Source organism: Cornus florida, unplaced genomic scaffold, assembly GCF_030987335.1.
Source record: "Cornus florida cultivar Cherokee Brave unplaced genomic scaffold, ASM3098733v1 CherokeeBrave_3.0.0_Hap2_Chr11, whole genome shotgun sequence".
Lineage (NCBI taxonomy): Eukaryota > Viridiplantae > Streptophyta > Magnoliopsida > Cornales > Cornaceae > Cornus > Cornus florida.
This window is the reverse complement of record NW_026775581.1, coordinates 107952281-107974482: the sequence shown is the minus strand read 5'-3', so window position 1 is coordinate 107974482 and position 22202 is coordinate 107952281. Positions and strand designations below refer to the sequence as shown.

General features: G+C 38.0%; 1 protein-coding gene across 3 annotated transcripts; it reads right to left on the bottom strand.

Annotated features, from left to right (window-relative positions):
* Positions 1-549: 549 nt before the first annotated feature.
* LOC132282321 (uncharacterized) lies at positions 550-21392 on the bottom strand. 3 transcript variants are annotated; one of them, XM_059783953.1, is made up of 4 exons: positions 20971-21392; positions 9061-9593; positions 2242-4278; positions 550-2136 (listed from the first exon to the last, which is right to left on the bottom strand). In XM_059783953.1, exons 3-4 carry the CDS (start codon positions 3968-3970, stop codon positions 1742-1744), a joined length of 2124 nt encoding a protein of 707 aa, XP_059639936.1. In that variant the 5' UTR covers positions 3971-4278; positions 9061-9593; positions 20971-21392; the 3' UTR covers positions 550-1741. The 3 variants fall into 3 exon arrangements, with proteins under 3 accessions (XP_059639936.1, XP_059639935.1, XP_059639934.1); XM_059783952.1 differs by lacking the exon at positions 9061-9593 and having other exon boundaries at positions 2242-4293; XM_059783951.1 differs by lacking the exon at positions 9061-9593.
* Positions 21393-22202: the final 810 nt, after the last annotated feature.

The following is a 22202-nucleotide window of genomic DNA, read 5'->3' as shown; positions in this document are numbered from 1 at the left end:
TCCACCAATAATCCATAGCTTTATTACTTCCATACAAAATAATAAGGGTAAAGTGTAAAAGAACCCCTTGGCCATATAGCAGGAAACCCCCCTGATTTAATAATTTGGTATATAACCCCCCTTAACTAACCAATTTGTTGCAATCAACCTCGTCCAGTGATAAACCAATTGAATTTGACCGTGAAGAAGCACATGCCTGTCACATGACAACCCAAATTTTTTAAATGACCATACAACCCTTTATGAAGCTAAAAGACCACAATGCCCTTATCATCAACCACCTACAACTTTGGTGCCCGTGAAAGTTTCTGATTCTCTCTTTTTCTATATTATATCCATCATGAATACACACACATATATACACACACCCTCATTGTCAACCACCACCCCAATCGTCATCTTCAACCCAAATTACAAGGACGGTTAAACATGAACCCAAATGAATCTACTTCATGAACTTTAATTTATCCCAAAAATAATAATAATAATAATTAAAAAAAAAAAAAATCAGAAGTTGGGTCAATGCATCCTTGACTGAACAGCTTCCGATTTGAAGGAAATTCTTGAAGACAAATCAAATTTATAACCCTAAATTGAGAAATTTCCAAAAAAATTCACTCCTCCATGGACACATGAAAACATAAAACACTGTCAATTGTATAAAATATAAACAAAATTGAAAATTTCTAAATCATTGTGCCCTAGAATTCCTTGGCTGTTGGTGGAGATGGACGGCGGGCAAGAATCGGTCGGTCGTAGAGAGCTTGGCTGTTGGCTCAGCCGTGGAGAGCTTGGGGCGGTGAGCAGCGAGCTGTGATGGTGAACTCGCGGCGGCTAGCTTGGCTTTGATGGTGTCGGTTGTGATGGAGGCGGCGGTGAGCTCAAAACGGGGAGGGCGACGGATGAGGCGAAGCTCGACGGTGAGCTTGCGGCGATGTGCTCGGCCTGGAGACGGCTGGTTCAGGACGGCAGCAAATCAGCGACTAAAGAAGTCACGATTCCGGTGATGGGCTATTATAAAGAAGCTCGGCCGTGATTGGGTTTGATGGCAGTCAGCGGGACTGAACGGCTACGAGCTTGGCTTCGAATGGTGGCGGTCGGCGGTGGAGAGGACGGTGGAGTGAACTCACTACTCGTACATCGCCGGAACAGTCTCTAATTTTCGGCGTTGTGAAGCTGTGGTCTCCAGCGTTAATTCTCTCTCTCTCTCTCTATATATATATATATATGATATATTTATCTCTATATATAACCAAAGAAAGAGGAAAGCAAAATTAGGCCTGTTTGGCTACAAGTGTAGCACTTTCCTAGGGGGGTTAAAATTGTCTTTCACTATTTCCGTTATAACCAATTGGCCAGATATGTCACATCAGGGGATTAATTGCAAAAATTTAATAGTTCAAGGAGGCAAATTGTAGTTCAGAGGGATTAATTGCACATGGCCAATACTCCAGGGGGATTATTTGCACTTTACCCAAATAATAATAATAATAATAACTCAACATTTCTTCTGAGGAATTTATCAAGATCAATCCTTCTGGATCGAAACAAGCTATCCGACCCAATTCTGCAGCAGGTGTTACCGAATATTCGTATCAAAAATGTTATCACTACCGAAACAAAAAGTATGATCATCTTTGTCATTGAATGTAAAACAATGTGTGTGTGTAAACGAAGAACTGAGTGAGCTCATGAAAGATTAGTTTAAGTCCTTCCCTTTTCCACTTTCTTTTAAAAATATCTACTCACTTGGCTCCTCCTGTTTTATATGTAAAGTAGAAGGCCCTGCTACATTAATAGCCCCTCCACAGGTGGTGGTTGCATCTCCACCATCCACATCCACATCCATGCACGTTGATTCATCAACAATCCAATCATCCATTGGGTCAATTTCTTCAATCGCCATGCCGTCACTAAGACCCAACTTGAAGTTACGCAACTGCATATTATAATTAACAAATATCAGATCAGTCAATCGTTTTTGCTCGATACGATTCCTTCCATTTGTGAGCAGCTTCTCGGCTAATGTCCTCTTGAGCCCATATTTTAAAGCACCATCACATGTCTGGCCTTGCACTCGAATGGCCACTCTCTGCAGTTCACGACATTCTCCTCCATGGTAGGACCACCAATCAGCTGCAAACAAATTTTAGAGGATACAAAATCAGAGTCTTAATTTAGAGATGAATCAAACTAGATAAAGATGTAAACAATCAAGAGGACACAATAGATTTCTGCTACCTGGAGGAACATTCAATCGTTGATCAATGGCACATCCTTCACCAAAGGCACCCTTAGCCTTTCGATATTCATCAATTTGTAACATAACCAGATCCTGAACATGTTTATCTTCCACCATATGGACAATGGTGCACAATAGGCCACCGGAAACCTCAACATCAACGGAGAAATCACTTGAATAAGTAAGAACTGGGTTCAAATAGTAACCAGCAGAATGAAGAGGACTGTGGAGATGCTGGTTCCAAATCTCATCAATTACTTCCCAGAACGGCATGTACTTCTCTTCCTTGTTTCTAAATCCCTCTTTAATTGTTTCCTTAGCTTGATCCATTGTTTCATATATTAAACAAAGTTTTGGCTTGTCATCCTCATTTATTAATTCCAAAACACGCACCAGTGGGATAGTTGCCGTCAAAACCATTGTGGCTCCAGACCAGAAAGAGCTGCCTGCCACTAAATTAGCTACTCTTTTCCCCTCCATGCTAGAAGCCCAGATTGAGGTATTCCACTTAGAAGAGACAAACATTTTCTTTAGGTTCGTCTTCTCTACCACAATATTCTCTAGAGTCAAGAAGGGCATCGCTGACCTAATCTTGGAGGGCATAATTAGGTCACACCCATCAGTATGATATCTTAGAAGCTCTAAAACTGCGGCATGACTGTAGATGAACTTTGTAATTATTTTGGTGTCCTCCAATACCCCTTTAATAAGAGCCATGGCTCCAATATTATCTAACATCAGTGCTATACAATGAGATGCACTCACTGTCCAAAAGATTGTCCTTTGTTTCTCCATAAATTGCTTACCTGCGGCCTCCATCCAATCTGATGCAGAATATGAAACAATTTGTACCACATTCTCAACCCCAACCTCCCCAATAACTTCATCAAGAAACAACAGGAAGGCATCAACATTTCCAACATAGGCTGAAATATCAAATGACCTAAGATATATAGGGCCTTTTGGGCAATCCACTAGAACATTGATCAGGTTTCGACCCTGCCCATCGATCCATCCGTCCAATAGGACGCTGCATCCAGTGCTTTTCCAAGAATCTCTGATCTCCTTCACATACCGCTGCATGTCTATTACTTCCTCCTGAAGGATCCACCCTTTCAAACCCTGAGGAGTGGGGATCTTACATCCAGCTTTACCACAAGCTAGGGTGGCGTTAATCATTTTTTGGAAGCTAGGAGATTTCACCACATTAAAATCAATGCCAGATTCATAAAGGAATCTACCAATGCATTTTTGAGCTTCCCGTGACAATGGACTTTCAATTGCATTGGTGGCTGCTAGGGAACCTATATTTCCCTCAGAAAAAGAAACAGATGCCATCTCACTGCTTTTTGATGTAGAGTTCACCTTAGCCCGCTTTTTGCTCCCACACCTAGCTGTTTGAGTGGTTTCCAACATATTACCATCACCATTTGAGTGAGGAGACCAATTCCTCTTCCAAGGAAGATTTGGGTGGCGGAGCTCCCCAATTTCCTCGCTCAAGTTTCCTCGTTTCGATTCAAGTAGCTGGTTTCTCATTAGTTCCTTCACGTCTGCAGGAACCTCCATACAAGGAGATACATCTCCCTTTACGCCTCCTAAATGGTAACGAAGGCGTGAGAACCCACTACTCATAACTTTACCACAATAATTGCATTTAACTTTCCCCCTTTTCCGATCGACAACTATACCATGATCATGAACATCAATGGAGACTTGATTTGCAGCCATTTTTTATTAAACGGATCTTGAAACCCTAAATAAGTGCTAATCAGTCCTAAGGTACAGAATGTATTGCAAAACTGACCAATCAACCTTCTTTTTCCTTTTGCTTTTACTTTTTCGTTCTTCCACAAGGGTTATTGCTCCTCACCAAGTAATATTATAACAAACTCCAATACTTTTATACTGATCAAGATTGATAGTAGAGATGTGAATGAACACTCGAACTATCCGAGAATCATGAAAAGCTCACGTCTGAGTCGAGCATTTCCAACAAGGTAGGCCTGCAAAACAGCTTCGAGGTCTAGAATTTGGTCCTGAAAAATCAAATGCTACAACTGAGCAATAAGTTTCACCATGAAAAAGAATGTCAACAACATAAAAAACACAGGTTTATACAGAGCAGTTCAACCATAGTCCACCGAATTCAACCATTGACATCATAAATAATTTACATATAGACGAAAAAAGGCACTATAAGTAATGTATTCCAAAAATAAAAAATTACAATAAAGAGAACATAGGACGATATAGAAAATCGACAATATGACAACTGTGATCTTAATAAATAATAAAAAATGCATATCTAGTTTTGAATGCCTTGCATCTACAATGATTCCTTATACATACTAACATCATAAATCTTTCTAAACTCTCCTGTTTCAAGATGCAGAATTATAATCAATGGCACGAGTTACAATCACATGCACTTTGGAACTACTGCTTCAAAATGTTTTCAACAAGTTAAAGAGCTTTGATTAATTAATCCAAAATCCTACACTAGGAACTCAAAGTAAAACTACTGTGTGTGAAATTCATAACTAGTTCATCAGAAAGAAGGCAGAATAAGAAGAGGTCGACAACAATAACAACAGCAAACAAAGCCTTGTCCCAACTACTTGGGCCCAGCTATATGCCATTATGCACTATTTAAGGTCATAACTTCAATCAAACCACATTTTATCATTTTCTTTTTTTACTTACTCTACCCACGTTAATTTTGGCATTCCCCTTTGCCTAACATTACTCTCAACAAGGACAGTGTCACTCTTCCTAACTGGCACACTTAAAGGTCTTCTATGCACATATCCAATTTTCTCTCATTTTATCTCCACTTGGTGCTACTTCAATGAAGCAACAGAGATAAAAAAAAAAGTCTTTTTACAATCGTAAGAAAGATTAGAATTACTCTAATCACCATTGGAGCCTAGATTTCTAAAGAAAAATCTGGGAAAAGACTTAAGAGAAGTGAGTAATCTAAAAATATCTCAAGATTATATTGATTTAAGATTTGTTTCAACAGAGAGAGAGAAAGAGAGAGAGAGAGGTCCCCTTATATAATATAACTACTAATGTCTCCTGATTTCTCCTAGAATGCCTTTTAGAATCCGCACACAACATTAATAACATTTTACAATTTCCCTAAGCTAACACTTAGTAGTTCCAAACCTTAATTAGTACCTTTTATAGATATCTTAACCTCATTAAACTATAAGACAGTTTTCAAGGCACCATTCTTGATTTGCATCATTCAACATGACATGAGAGCATATTGGTGACTTGGAGAACACCTAATTGTACTCCAAGACAAACTCAGAACAGACTGAAATTTACATAAAAATAAAATAGAATAAATAAAATAAAAAGGATCTTTAATGGGACCAAATCCCAGATAATTGCTATCACCAGAAAATATCAGATTTTCTTTCTTGAAGAATAATCTAGAAGTATGCATTATGAAAGCAAAGGAGACAAAATGGTAAGGCATGTTACCAAGATTAATTGTCTAGTTTAATCCTGAAGTAACATCTTGTACTTAACTTTCAAATAGCCTCCAAAACTTTTTTTTTTTTTTCTTTTTTTAATAAATCAATTCCCACCTTGTTAATTTTCTGATTAGGTATCCCTTTTAAAAAGCTATATAAAGGATAAAAAGATTCTTTTTATGGAAGAAATCAAAATAGAGTAAAAAAAAAAAGAAGAGAATGATCAGCTCCTAAGGTCCATATAGGTTGTGACAAGGCATACATTCTCTAGTTGTAACATCCACAAAATCCTAAAATTAACAAACAAAACTCTTCTGGTTCACGTCAGATGATATGTCTCAACACATACATGACGCCAAGCAAGTGAACAAGAAAAGGGTAAGTTGAGACATTATAGTGGTGCTTAATGTCCCGTATAATAGGTCTTCATATGCAGCTTATAGCAGGTGCAGAATATCTCGTATAATAGGTCTTACTACTGAAAGTTCAAACAATTCCTCCCTTTATCTATCACATAAAACACCACCCCAAACCCATAACAAATAAAATTCTGTGAAACCAATTTTGTGAAATTCTAACAGTCCATAACTTGTAAACCAAACCAATTCCATCCCTTTTATCAAGAACGCCTACAATCTGTCTTCCCCCTGTTTTCTAGCCATAAACCTACAGCATTACATAACATTAGCCCACCATAAAACTAAACCATAGAAGGTATTCTCCAAGTTTTCTAAAGCTATCATGCATCACTACAACAGTAAGATCATTCTTTTCATTATTTATCTCTTCCACCCACTTATTTTTCCTACATTTGTACTGCTCAAAGAACCAAACGTTACCCTAAACCAGTGCTTTTTCTGACCCAAAGACATGTGAGTATCGACAAAGGTATCTTACGCTTTCTTCTTAAGGAGCTGTCCTCCATTTTCTTGCATTACTACAAATTTTACTAAGAAGCTTAAAGGCACCAAAGCTTCCAGTTAATAAGATGATATGATGAAGCATGACGTCTGTACCACCTTACAAATTGAAAACAATGCCTATGTTTCAAGAGTGATTTAACCAAAAAGGCCAGGATGCCGGAATTTTTGCAAGATCTAAACAAAATGTATATTTTGACAAGCTACCATGCATAAATGATATCCTTTTTCATCTTAAAAAACCAAAAGGTTATTTCAGTCATTGTTTAGAGGATTTGCATTTGAGTAATCACATAAGTTTCTGGATACAGTAATGGGATTGGGCATAAAAACATGGGACAACCAAGTGTCCACCTAGGGGGCCTTTACTTTGAAATTACTGTTTCCTATATGGTGATAGGGACACAGTATATTGAGTTTCTACCAACAATAGGAGGTGCATGTTATTTTGATTATATAGAGATTTTCAAAAGGATGGGTTCCTTCCTAGTCACAATCATGATTGTTCTTGCAGATAATGAATTTTGAAGCGCATGATTTTCAATATTGGTGAGATTCTACCCGTAAAAATTATGGATTTGAAACATATGGCTCTAGATATTAATGAACAAACAAAATTTATTCATCCATCTATTACATGTAATCTTCATAATGCTCGACAAAGGTCAAATGGTTCAAATAATTTGAATTGCAAGGTTTCAATCAATCTGATGCAGCAGCAGGTAGGGGCAATTCGAAATCAGAATTCAAGTAGAATCAGAAAGAGATTGAGAGAGAAAGGGAAGAAGAATAGAGGGAAGAGGAATCAGAAGAGAAGAATTCAGAGGGAGAAGAAATCATGATAATCTCAAAATTCAATATCAATAATAATCATCAAAAGCTGACTTTCACAATGTCTAAACCAACATATAAATAGGTATCGAAGAAAAACCCTAATCAACCTATTACCATAAATAAAACCCTAAATTGTTGAAATATTCCATAATAATAATAAATAAACAAAAATCCCTAATTTTATCTTTCTTTCCCACGTCTCCAATAGTAGGTGTGGGCCATGTGGTTTTCAACCTCTCGGGCCAGGCCCAGTTCTCCATCACAATCATTATCTCATGAACAAACTACAACTTTGCTTCAACATGTGGTATCCATACATGGGGGGAGAAGGAAGGAAGGTGGGACTTACACATGATTACACACTCTAAGGAACTTAACAAGCAGGTGATACAAATCTTTTATCCCATACCATTGAATTGAAATAAGATTTCTTGATGGTCACAATAAAGATACTGCTCTGAAATAGTACAAAACAAGCACACTTAAAACAAAACCAAAAATTAAATGTTTTCTTTCTACTATGGAGGAAGGGTGGGCATAACACCGTAAAGCCTTTGTCAGTATGTATTTCACAACCAAACTTACTGCTGGAGATTTTCTGCACACGTAACAGTGCCATCAGCCATGCCTTGAACATTCTAACATTGAACCTTCCATTATAGCTTCCTCATGACATTGAATCACATAAATTCCCACAGTAAGATTACAAAAGCTCAAATACTAAGTGATAATTGATTCATTGTTTACCTTATGATGGTTGAAAATCCAAAAGGCTGTGAATCTATCAAGATCATTATTTCATATAAAAAATTAATGACACATTATACATTTAAGAATGCTAATTTGGAAGAGAATCAATGACTTGACCAAAAGACATTATGGATTTCTCATGGAACAAATAGATTCTAATCAGATCAGAGTGAATCAGGTTTTCTACCCCTTTTTGTGTTTCTTTTTGTTTGCATTACCTTTCTTTATCACTGAATTAGAATATTAGAATTAAGCATGAGAAGCTAAGAGACTCTTAAATTGTCAAAGAGAGTAAAATTAAAGTAACGTGAGGCAGTTCGTTTACCTCTAAAGGCAGCATGCATTGAAGATTTCCCTAAAAGAGCAGTCATTTAAAAATGAAAACAATCTTAGTTTTTTTTCCCTAAATAATGGTATGGCTTTCATGACGCCTGAAAGAACTACAAAAGTCTGACACATAGATATGGGTAAAAGTTTTGAAATTATTTATTTATTGGTAGATTTTAGTTTATTATTATTATTTTTTTTTACTTCAATACTCAGAAGAGCTGGGAAAGGAAAAAAGGAACGAAGAAGAAAGATTGAGGGAAAAGAAAATGAGCTTTTTTAAGAATAAGAGATAAGGCAGATAAATTTCAGAGGCCATAGCAACTTGACAGGAATTTCCTTCCTGAGATCACAATCAGAGCGCACCCACATATACATATAGTGTAGCCATTCAAACAGATTCAAGAGATCAAATAATAATGAGAAACATTTTAATAATTAAACTACAATGGAAATGGAGAAAAGGAAAACATAAAGATAAAAAGGAAGACAGATGCTTTACCTTGTCAGACGGTGGGTAAGGCAACAACTAAAGAAGCAGTAGAATAGAAGCACAGAAGAATAAGGGGCTTGTGTCAGCACTGTTGATTTAGGTTGCTATATGTATTTATATCATCAGCTATGACAGAAAAAAAATTGCACCCAACTCATTGGATAGAGACGACTTTTGCTTTTATGATGACAAATGTGATGCCCAGTCTTTACTCTCTGCGTATGTGCACGTGTCAGAGTCAGCCTATGGGCAAAAGAACTAGTACTGGTACTGGCGGTGGTAATAAGCGATAGACAAATAATGTTCCAGTTGTTTAGATTCCTTCCTTTTTTAGAGCTCCGACATGTGCTGGACAGATGACGTCTCAGATGCCTATTGCCACCTCAACCCCCACCCCGACCAGAAACACAAGCTTCCATAAACACTTGACTTTCCTATTGTGACCACCTGAGCAGCGTCCTTACCATCCAATCAGGATACCCCATATCAGGGCATAAATATTGCCCCAGTTGACGTCACTCAACTAATCTCTCACGCCCCACCTGCAGGAGAGAGAGAAAAGAGATGGAGTAACAGAATTGTCCCTCACATGATCATGGATTGATGATTGATGATGATAAATACTACAATGCTGAGGTCTCCTCAGTCCTCTATACAGAGAAAGTGTACAGAAAAAAAGAAAAAAAAAAAAAGGAAAGAGAGAGAGAGAGGATAGATAGGTCATTGAATACAAGGGTACAGCCAACTGTGAGGACACATCCAGGTCAGGCCAGTCTGAGGTCAAGTGAAGAAGGAAAAAGAAATACTACAGCGGTTTTGGAAAGTTCATAGTAAATGCTTTTTGCCAAATGCCTTTAATGATAATTAATTTTTGCTAGTTTAGACGTTCACAAATATTTTACCAAGCATTAATGCAACCAACGGCCACATTTATAATTGCTGAATCCTCCAGAATTTTTCTCAATTAATTTATGTTTCTTGGTTTGAAAAATAAAAGAGAAGGAAGAGGTCATACTTTTCCATCCAAAGATCTAATTTTGCCACCAATCAGGCAACTTTGTTTCTCCTTTCTAAATTATTTAATTCTGGTAGTTGACTAGTCTAAAACAACAAATACTTAAAGCCATGACAACCCATAATTTGCTTGTTCCACTGTATTCTGAGAGGGATGGAATTGAAAAGGAGTAATGCTACTGAAGTAGTATTCTCAGTTGGTAATTTGCCAATTGCCACTTATGTTGCTTACCTTTCAAATAGGCTCCTTAGCTTCAAAAAAAATTAAATAAATAAATCAAATGGCCTCAATTTTTACTTTCTAATAAACTGGCCTCTTTGGGGGAAGTTTCTCCTTTTAAGGAAGGAATTGAAATAGAGAAAATAAAGAAAAAGGATATTTTAGCTCGAGGTGCATATTGGTTGTAAAAGGGCATGGGCATATTTTTTCTAGAGTTGATATTCTACAAAATCCAAAATTAAGAGGTAAAACTCTTCCTGATCTAGGAAGGTGAGATGCCTTGACCTACCTAATGCCAAGAACGAGAACAAGAAAAAGGCAAGTTAAATTCATTCCCATAGCAATTGGGACCTTAAGTAATTGTGTATTGGTATAATTTGAGTCGTCATTTTATGTTTCCATAGGTTAATTTACTTCTTGGTAACATTTAAGTTTGTTAAACATAGGCTTAAGTGGTGGTTCATGGACTGTATAATGAGTCAGTCTGTGCCATCGGGTCAATAAATGTAGCTTTTAGTAGGTCTACAATAGTCCTGATAGTCAAAGTTGAAACAACTTTTCTCTTCGTCAAATAGGTATTCCTAGGAACACGAACATACAAAAACACCCAAGTCAATCTTTACTTTATGAAGATAGAAATTTGCAAAAGGTCTAGAAAAAACTAATTATTTTAAATAAATAATCAATGACTTACGCTCAAATCAAGAATATTAATCATAAGGCATTCATGATTTCTCATGAAGCAAATAGGTTCCAATGAGATCAGAGCTTTTGGTGAATCAGGTATTCTATTTTTCTTTTCCCTCCTTAAATGGAGCTTTAGGATTAAGAATTCAAAACAAAGGAGATTAGGTGGATGATTGTCAAGGAGAGTAACACAAAAGTTATGTGAGAGAGGTTATTCCTTCTCAAGGCAGCATAGATGGATGATGTACCCCTGGAGACTGGTCAGTTAAAATTGAAGTTTGGTCTAAAATAACAGTTTTGCCATTCTGATGCCTGAAAGAACTACAAAACTAAAACAGATAGAACAAGGTTTTTGCATCTAAAACTATCTATATACTTACCTCTATTTAGTATTTGTAATCCAGTACCCAAAGCAAAAACAAAACAAAAAAACACAAAAACATAAGAAGGAAAAAAGAAAAGAAAAGAAAAGGAGAGTTTAGAAAACAGACTGAAAAAACTCATAACAACGGATCACTTTCAGAGGCAACAGCAACATGACAGAAAATCCCCTTTGGGGATCATACTTGCAGTATACAAATACATAACATAGCCATTCAAATAGGTTCAGGAAATCAAACAACAATGTGAAACAAATTAATAATCAACTAAATCACAAAAAAGAAAAAGAAAAACACAGAGCTGAAAAGGAAGTCGGAGGCTTTACCTTAAATAATTGGGGTAAGATAAGCAAGCTTGTTTCATTATTGAATGGTGATTTTCGCCTTAAGAACACCAACAACAACAAAAACAATGGACGGAAAACAAAGCATTAGAACAGAAGCAAAGAAGAATAGGAGACTTGTCTGAGGACTGTGGACTCGGGTTGCCACTTGTATTTTGTAGTTTTGTATTTATATCATCGGTTACAATGGAAATAAAACCGTACTCATGTGATTTGGAGAGAGATGCCCTAATTATGTAATGACAAATATGGTGCCGTTTCTTTCCTCTCTCTGTGTGTGCGTGCACACACGTGTGTGAGAGTCAAGTCTGTGGGCCCAAAAACTAGTAGTGGTGGTGGTTGTGGTAGTAAGAAGCGACAGAGAGGTAACGCTCATTTGCTTAGAATCTGTGGTGGTAAGAGGCAATAGAGAGGTAACACCCACTTGCTTAAACTCCTCCCTCCTCCAAAGCTCCGACGTGTGCTAAACAGATGTCTCAGACGTCCATTGCCACATAAATCACACCACAAAGAGACACACTTTGTTCCTTGAAGGTGTGGCTTTTCTAGTGTTCCCACCTGGGTAGTGTCCCCATCTTCCAATCAGGCTGTCCCATGTCAGGGCATAGGGATTGCAGTTTTGATGTCCCTTGATTCATCCCCATGCTAAGAGAGGAGATTGAATGACAGAATTGTCCCTCACAATGAACAATCGATGACTGATGATGACAAAGACAACAACTTACAAGTAATCTGGACTCCTGACTACAAAGCAAGTGCACACACACACACAAGAGCAAAAAAAAAAAAATGGATAGGTCATTGTTCACAAAGCCACAACCAAGTGTGAGGACAACTCAGCAATGTCATGTCAGGCTTAGATGGGAGCCAAAAAGGTTTAAAAAAAAAAAAAAAAAACTATAGCAGTTTTGGAAAGGTCTCCAGTAATACTTTGAGCTGAGTGCCCTTAACATTTAACTAATCAGTAACTTTGAATCCTTTACAACTTCATTAACGTTACCGAAGTGTTTCCACATCCAATGACGAAATCTATAATTGGTGAAACCTGCCAAAATCTATCCAACCATTTTGCTTTCTTGTTTGGAAAAAGAGAAGAGAAGAAATATCTCATTCGTTCAATGCAGGTAATTTTTGTGTTCCATATTTAAATTCTCGTGGTTGGCTAGTCTGAGCAACAAAATATCAAAACCTTCGCAACCATAATTCACATGTTTCATTGTGTTCTAGCAAGAAGGATGGAATTGAAATAGAGTAACTACGCTTTGCTCCTGAAGTAATATCCTCAATAGATCACTTGAACCTGAAGTTGGTTACCTTTCATATGGCCCCCTTAACTTTTAATTGATAAATCAAATAGCCTCCTTAATGACTTCTAATTAAATAGTTGCACCAGAAGTTGGTTACCTTTCATATGGCCTCCTTAACTTTTAATTAATAAATCAAAAAGCCTCCTTAATGACTTCAAGTATTTGAAAAGTACTAGATACACATTCAAAATTAGAAAAAATAAATAAACAAATCAAATTATGGATATGTTAAGTAGTATATGACACCTACCAATAAGTATTCGAGGATTATCGGGACCATCTAGCATCTAATACATATACAATACTATTATGACAAACGAAACGAACCCAAGTTGAATCACGACAGAAATTAAACACGCCACACAAAGAACACAAAGATTTATACGTGGTTCGGCAACAACCTACGTCCATGGTAGGGATCCGGCGAAAGTTTTCACTGTGTAAAATCGGAAATTACAAGTTTTCAGCCCCTCACTCTGATTCTGTACGAATATCAAAGTCTCTTGTCCACCACTCCAAACCCTAAGCGCCCTTATATATCGGGCCAAGAGACTAACTAATGTCCATGACCCTTGAAAAAAACGGGTCAAAAATTTTCCTCCAACAGGTCATCGCGTTATAAGCGAGTCGTAACGCGACCCGGCACCAAATTCGGGCCACAATATCACAAATACAGATACCATTCCCTTAGAGAATTACTCATGCTTCTTAGGAGCTCACTATTTACAAAGCTGAAACAACTATCTCACAACTCTATTCCACCCAACCCTCATCAAGCCTAACCCTTTTCCCCACACTTTTTTTTTTTTTTTGATAAGTAAAAATTTATTAAAAACGCTCAAAAGGGGAGCGAAGCCCGAATAAACAAAAGGGCCAAAGGGTGCCTTAGACCTTCAGAGAGGCCAAGAAAACAATAATTCCCTCCATAGATCTATAATCTCTCTCTGAAACCCAACAAAAAAGGAGTAGAAATAACAAAGAACTTAAGCATAAAAACAGGCTTCTTTTTTCCGTCAAAATATCTCCTATTTCTTTCAAGCCAAATACACCACCAGATACAAAGCGGCGTAGCCCTCCAAGCATCCTTAATGCCAGCCCCAACAGAGACGCCTCTCCAAGCCTCAATCAACCCTCTAGAGGAAAAAGGTATGGCCCAATGGACCCCAAATAATCGAAGCATCAAATCCCAACAATCTCTGGCCATGCTGCAATGTAAAAGGAGGTGATCAACTGACTCCTCATTACACAAACACATGTAACAATGATTGACCACCACTTGATTCCTCCTCCTCAGATTATCCTGGGTTAAAATCTTACCCAGGACAGCGGTCCAAGCAAAAAAAGCGACCTTATGGGGAGCCTTGGACCGCCAAATAGAGTTCCAAGGGAAGGGATCTCCATGACCAACCGAAAGACCTCTGAAAAAGGACCTAACCTCAAAACGGCCTTGCGAGTTAGGAATCCAGAATCACCAATCCGGCTCCCCAAAAGAAATCACCTGGCTATACAACAGCTCCAAAAAACAAGAAACATCCTCAATCTCCCAATCCTGAAAATGCCTCCTGAACTAAACATCCCAAGACAGTCTCCCGTTATCAAGATGATAACAGTCAACAACCATGGCCTGTCGGTGAAAAGCAATCCTATAGAGCCGTGGGAAAGCGAGAGCAAGAGGGAGTACCCCACACCAGAGATCCTTCCAAAAACTGATCCTCCTTCCATCTTTAATACGAAAACGAACATGCTTGCAAAAGTCATCCCAACCCCTCCAAATGAAATGCCAAACTCCCACCCCCCTTGGACCACGCATCGCCAGAGAGCACCACCCACCACGAATTTCCCCAAATTTGCTAGCAATAACTCTCCTCCATAAGCAATGCCTCTCGATCCCAAACCTCCAGAGCCATTTACCAAGGAGAGCCTTATTAAAAGGCAACAACCTCCATAACCCTAAGCCTCCAAACCGAATTAGGCGGCACACATGATACCACCGAACCAGGTCCCCCCCCCCCCCACCCATCAAAGAAAGTTGCACTGCAATCTTTCAATTCTCTCAGCCACTAAAGAAGGAATCTGAAACAAAGATATGAAGTATGTAGGAAGGCTAGAAAGGGTGCTCTTAATCAGGGTAACCCGACCTCCCTTAGACAGGTACTGCTTTTTCCAACCCGCCAACCTCTTCTCGAATCTGTCCACAACTGGATCCCAACTCCCCACACATCTCAAAGAAGCTCCCAAAGGCAATCCTAAATAAGAAATGGGAAAAGAGCCAGTGCAACATCCAAGGATCTGAGCAAACAACTCAATCTCCGGAACATCCCCAACAGGCACAAGAAGACTCTTGCCAACATTAACCTTAAGGCCAGAAACAACTTGAAACCAAATCAAAACGCATCTCAAATACCTCAACTGGGATGCATCCTCATCACAAAACACAATAGTGTCATCTGCAAACATCAAATGAGAAACCTCCAATTGACTAGCAACATCCCTACCCACCCGAAAACCTCTCAAAAAACCTAGCTCCACAACCCTCTTCAGCAATCTGCTAAGAGCCTCCATCACAAAAAGGAATAGGAAAGGGGAAAGCGGATCCCCTTGTCTCAAGCCTCTCGAGCTAGAGAAGAAACCCGTCGGCGCTCCATTCACAAGGACAGAGAAACGAGCGCTAAAGATACAAAAAAGAATCCATCTCCTCCACCTCCCACCAAAACCCATCCTCTCTAACAGGTAAAGAAGGAAACTCCAGCTCACATGATCGTATGCCTTTTCAATATCTAGCTTGCAAAGAACACCCGAAACACCGCTGCTCAAGCGGGAATCAACACATTCACAAGCAATAAGAACTGAATCCGAAAACTGCCGACCTCCCACAAATGCATTCTGAGAGTCAGTAATGACACCATCCATCACCTTCTTCAACCTAGAGGCCAAGACTTTCGCAATCAACTTGTAAAAACATCCCACCAAACTAATAGGGCGGAAGTCTCTAACATCCACTGCCTCTCCCTTCTTCGGAATAAGAGCAATAAAGTTGCATTCAAACTTTTTTCAAAAGAGCCCTGCACGTGGAAGGCATGAAAAGAGCCCATCACCTCCTCACGGACCACCTCCTAACACTCCAAAAGGAACCTCATAGTAAAACCATCAGGTCCAGGAGCTTTATCCCCATTACAGCTCTTCAGAGTAGAGAGAACTTCCTCTTCTGAAAAAGGCTCTTCCAAAACAAAGCACTCCTCTCCCGAAATGGAATCAAATTGAAGCCCATCAAGCAAAGGACGCCAATCGGCTGACTCAGTGAACAACTTCGAAAAGTACTCAGAAAAACTCTTACAAATCTCCTCCTCTTTACTAACCAACACCCCATCCACCCTTATCCTCCCAATGTGGTTGCCCCTTCTGTGAGCATTGGCAAGTCTATGAAAGAATTTAGTGTTATTGTCACCTTCCTTAAGCCACAAAGCTCTAGATTTCTGTCTCCATGAAATCTCCTCCATAACAACAATCTCAGCAAACTCTGCTTGACACTCCACCCTCCTAAGCTTCAAAGGACCCGTCAAAAGACCCTGACTCTCGATCTTATCAATGTCAGCAATCACAGAGAGAACCCGATTCTTTTTCCAGACCAATTTGCCAAAAACCTCTTTGTTCCAGACTTTGAGATCATTCTTCAAAAAACGCAACTTGCCTGCCAAAGAACGACTTGGAGTGCCAACCACTCCATACCCCGCCCACCAGGATCCGACTCACTCCAAAAAACCTTCAGCCCAGAGCCACAAATTCTCAAATCTAAATGGGGATCTTCTGATACGCAACCCGCCACAGTCCAACAACAACGGAACATGATCAGACAAAGGACGAGCCAAGGTGGTCTGAACTACATCAGAAAACTTCTCCTCCCAATCACTCGACACCAAGAATCTATCAAGACGAGAAAGAGTAGGAGGAGAACGTCCACTGGACCAAGTGAAAGGCCCACCCACCAAAGGCAAATCAAGTAAACAGCAAGCATCAATAAACTCTGAGAAAGCCATCATATCAGCTGTCCATCTGCCCCTTGTCGATCTCTCAAAAGGGAAACGTACAATATTGAAATCCCCCCCGATACACCAAGGCAGCGACCATCGCCTACAAATTTCTCCCAGCTCCTCCAAGAGCAAATGGCTATCACAATCTTCCATAGGCCCATAGACTCCAGAAAAAACCCAACGAAAGCCATCCTCCACCATGGATAGAACACAGGAAGCCGAGAAATGCCCAACCTGAGAGGCCAACAAAGAGATCCAACGGACATCCCACATGATCAGGATACCACCCGAAGAGACAATCGCATCCAAGGCACACCACTCCACGAATCTCCCACCCCACAAACTTCGAACAATCACATCCGCCATGGAAGCAATCTTGGTTTCTTGAAGACACACTAGATGACCACCTACTTTCCGAATCACCGATTTCACCACTTTCCTTCTAGCCGGGTCGTTGAGACCCCGGACATTCCATGAAAGAATTTGTAGCTTCACAGGGAAACAGTAGTGTTGACCGTCTCACCCCTCCTCTCACTGGCCCTCTCCCTAGCCCTCCTCCTCCTCCTCCTTTCATAAGTAACAAGAGTCGAGGGACTTGGAGTCCCTCTCTCCTCTCTCACCACTGGAACACTCCCCCTACAATCCATTCTATCAGCAAACTGAACATTAAGAACATCAAGGAATAGATTTGTCGCCTCCTCCATCCGACCCTCAAATGACACACCCAAAAGAGAACCTATCTCAACTCCATTTTCTTTCATCCAATCATTCTCCAAATCAGCCAACCCTACATCAAATCCCCTCCCTTCCGCAGAATTCCCTTCTGGTCTAACAACTGCCAAAGGTGTAAGCAAATCAAAATCAGACTCGCATCCGTTCCACAAAACCATGCCCGCATCCCCATGAACAGAGGAACACGACCCGTCCTCCCCATACTCAACAGATGACATGGATGGAGAGCAGCTAGAAAGTGGGGTTCCAAACACCTCATTAGCCAAACGATCTTTCTGGTCAGTGATAGAGCCCTTCAACACAAGATGAGCTCTCAACTCGTTCAAGAGCACAACAAAACCAAGTTTTTGAAATGATAGCAAGCCATCAATTATAAACCAAGCCAATTCCTAGAATTCCATTTACAACTCCTACAATATTTTTTCCACCATTTTTTAAATCATAAATCTCCAACCACTGGAAACTTTAGCCATACCACAAAACTCAATAACACGTAGTGTTATACTAAATTTTTAAGAGCAATCTTCCATGACAACTGCAGTAAGCATAATGTTTGCATTATCTATTGTCTTCCACTCCACTTATTTTTCCTAGGTTTTTCCTACTCTGAACCAAAACAGTGACCCCTAAACCAAATACTTTTTTTGACCCAAAATATATAGGGTGACAAGATCAATGATTTAATTGTTCATCATGAAGAGACAACGGGTGGCTTCACATCCCTAATTCATAGGATTTTCATTCAAGTAATAAAATGAGTTTTCAAATACAGTTATGCGATCCAGCATGCTCTTTATTTGGGACATACAAGTTTCCAACTATCTAGGGGCCTTTATTTGGAGAATATTTTTTCAATAAAATGAATGGGGTTGAAACTCCAACAGCTAACCAACAATAGGATGTGCATGGTAGGTAATAGTTCTATTTTGAAGCACGGGGTTATAGATATTTATGAAATTTGTTCCCGTTCAAATCATGTCACCAGATGCTAGATATTAGTGACATAACAAATGGATTCTACCATTTGTTTCATGTGATCTTCATAGTGCTAGGAATAGATTAAAAAAAATAAAAAATTATTTGACTTGCAATGTTTCAATCAATCATAATCTCTGTTGAGTAGACTCTAAAACTTTTACTTCAAGATGTGGTACCCATGACGAGTAGGAAGCTCCCATTAAAATTCCAATATTTCCAAAGAAGATCAGGTATGATTAGGCTAACATTGCTCCTTGATTCTCACTGTGAAGAATAGCTCTTAATTAGCATGAGATGATTGCACAAAATAGACAAAGAAAAAGAAAAGCATCTCCTTCCAAGTTTGAAGGATGGATAGGTATTGTTAGAGAATTTAAATATAAAGTTACACCATCTCTAACAGCTTAAACAGCTTAAGCTTTTAGAGTAAATGGTATTTAACATGGTATCAGAGTAGGCTAGGTCTTGAGTTCAAATACCGTCACCCTAGTAATTAAAATTAAAACACATGTTGGACCTAAAGAATGCCAGGAATGAGGGAAATGTGGTAGAGGATTTAAATAATAAATTTACACCCTCTCTAACAACTTAGGCTTTTAGAGTAGACGGTAATTAATAGGTATAACATTGTGCGAAAAAAAACAACTGTCAATAAGTGTTTCACAGCCCAACTTCTAAAAGTTAAGTTCACATATTAAAGTTCCATGCATTGAACTTTCTCACTTTAAACCATCCATATCCTAGCTTTGCCTTGAGATAAATCCACATTATTTTTCCAGTAAGATTAGAAATTTTCTATAACTGGTAAAAGATTCATCAATGGTTTACTTCATACCAAGTTTAAAATGCAAAGGCCTAGAAATGGGAATCCTTTCCTTGCCTTGATTCCAATCAAATGGGGTGTTCTTCCTTCAATCCTTTCATATACCAAGTTATGCATTTCTTAAATCCATTTTTTAAGGATACTTTCTTGTTACTTCATCTCATACTAGTTTTGGTACCTCATTGACACTCACCTATTGCTTCGACAGTTTTTTTTTTGTCCTACTGGTCCACCCTATATATGTCCATACCACCTGAGCTTCTAAATATTATTGTATCACCAGTAGGTGCCACTCCAACTTCCTCTCCTCCTATGGTTACTCTAATTTATCCACATGCTCATTCTTGTTTCAGTGATATGACCCAGTGGCCTCTGGAGTAACATGAAACTCGTGAGGAATGTTATTGCCATCTAGATGAAGCATTCATGTAAACTCGTGAGGAATGTTATTGCCATCTAGATGAAGCATTCATGTAAGATTTCCACCAAAATAGCGGTCATTTAAAGCACTTTTGTACTTCTTTACAGGGCGCATGCTGTTGTAATGAAAAAGGTGTTTTTATCACTACAGTTGTCACAAATTTGTTGTTAATAGAAAACATGTTAGCTGTTTGTTGATACATTATATAAAGTACTTTTCACAATTAAAGTATTTTTTAATTTGTTTGGTAAATATTGTTTAAAGGCACTTTTATTACTAATTTTACAATAATGCCTTTTAATGAAGTGCTATTGTATTTGATAATAGTAGGACTTCATAACAAGAAGGGGTAACATTATTTTTATAAAAATAAAAATAAATAAAACTGTCTAAGAAAAAATAGTTACTTACAATATAATAACACCTCTACCAAGAATGCTGTTTTAAAAGATAGAAATTTTAGCCTCATTCAAAATCTCTATCATAAAATTAAAATAAAAGTGTTTTTTGATTACCAAACAAATTTAAAATCGATTTTTTAAAATTAAAGGGTTTCTAAGTAGTTCAACAGCAATCCCAACCACACCCACAAAATAAGAAGAGTAGTGACACTCAGGCCCAAGAGTTGGGCTTGCATGACCAATCAAGAGCATTTGGTTAAGGAATTTTCTACAACTCTTGGGCATTAAAATTATTTTCCTTACAATATTGATGTTCTTCCAGAAGGAATTGCAAAAATCCAACACAGATAAGTGATTAAGAGCATTTAAAGTTATTGATTGATAATGATTTTATATAATTTTCGTAATGGAACACCCATCACCAATTTTTTTGATCTTTATTGAAAGAGAGAGAGAGGTCAACATGAGAGAGAGAATACCATTCTAGGATCACATTCACAATACAGAGATAACAAAATTTAAAATAGTAATAAATAATAATAAATAGAGGATAAAAAAAAAAAACAAAGGCAGAGCTTTTTTACCTTGTGAGATTGTGAGAGTCGGTAATGAAGGGCTGGTTAAGAATATGAATCACAAAAACAGAGGATGAATAGCAGAGCAGTACTGATAGATAATAATATATCATCATGGGTTATGATAAGATGGAAGCGCAGTAGTAGTAGTCGCTGGAACGTAGACGACGACCATGTCCTATATCTTCTTTAGCGGTGGTGGTAGTTGCGGTGATTAAGAAGCGATAAAGAGGTAAAGTACCCATTTTTCTACAGAGCTCCGACGCTTTTTGGACAGTCAAAACTCGTAATCAGAGTCACGGACCCAGTCAGAGACAATCTACCATACATCACGATTTCAACCGCGAACACACACGCGCGAGTTCCTTTCCTTTCTCTTTTCTTTCCTTTCCTTTCCTTTCCCTTCTCTTTTCCTAGGGTTGTTCGTCTTCGTAGTAATCAGGCAGACCGTTTTGACGCCACTCCACGGACGCATGCTCCAGTTTAGTAGCAAACGGTTGATGGGTGAATTTTTTGTCAGTTGTCTCAAAAAAAAAAAATTTGTCTTTTTCTTTTTCTTTAATTCTTTTTTTCGAGTACCTTTAATTTGTAATAATTATCCAACCAATTTTTTTTTTTTTTTATTAAAGGTGCATTTGTTTAGATGAAAATTAATATTAAAAAGTGAAAGTGAAATAAATGAAAGAAAAATAAATTTTGATAGTTAACATGAAAAAATTTCAAGAAAAATATGGGAAAGTCTCATCATGTAGTTTGGTTAGCATTATATATATATATATATATATATATATATATATACCTAATTTATTCATATTTTTATTTTTATATATGATAATAGGCTTTTTTTTTTTCTTTTTTTTTTTGGAAAATTACATATAAGTAAAGTTAAGAGCCTTAAATAACAAATCGATCAGGTTTTAAAGTTAATTTTCAATTTTGATTGGATTAAGCAAAATAATTACAAATACATCAATATTTGTTGCTCAGGTCCATAATATCCTCAAACTCTTATTTCAAAATACCAAAATATTCTCCTCAAAATTATATAATTTTAATATAATAAAATAGATAATTAAAAATTAGTTTGACTAACGAATAATAATTCTCTATCACTCATATTCATTGTCAATCAGCCACCAACATCTCGGACACTACCCACCTGGCAGGTTTTCAAGGTCCCCCCCACACATAAATATAAATATGTAATAATTTTTGTTCACAAGTTTTAGATCTATGACTCT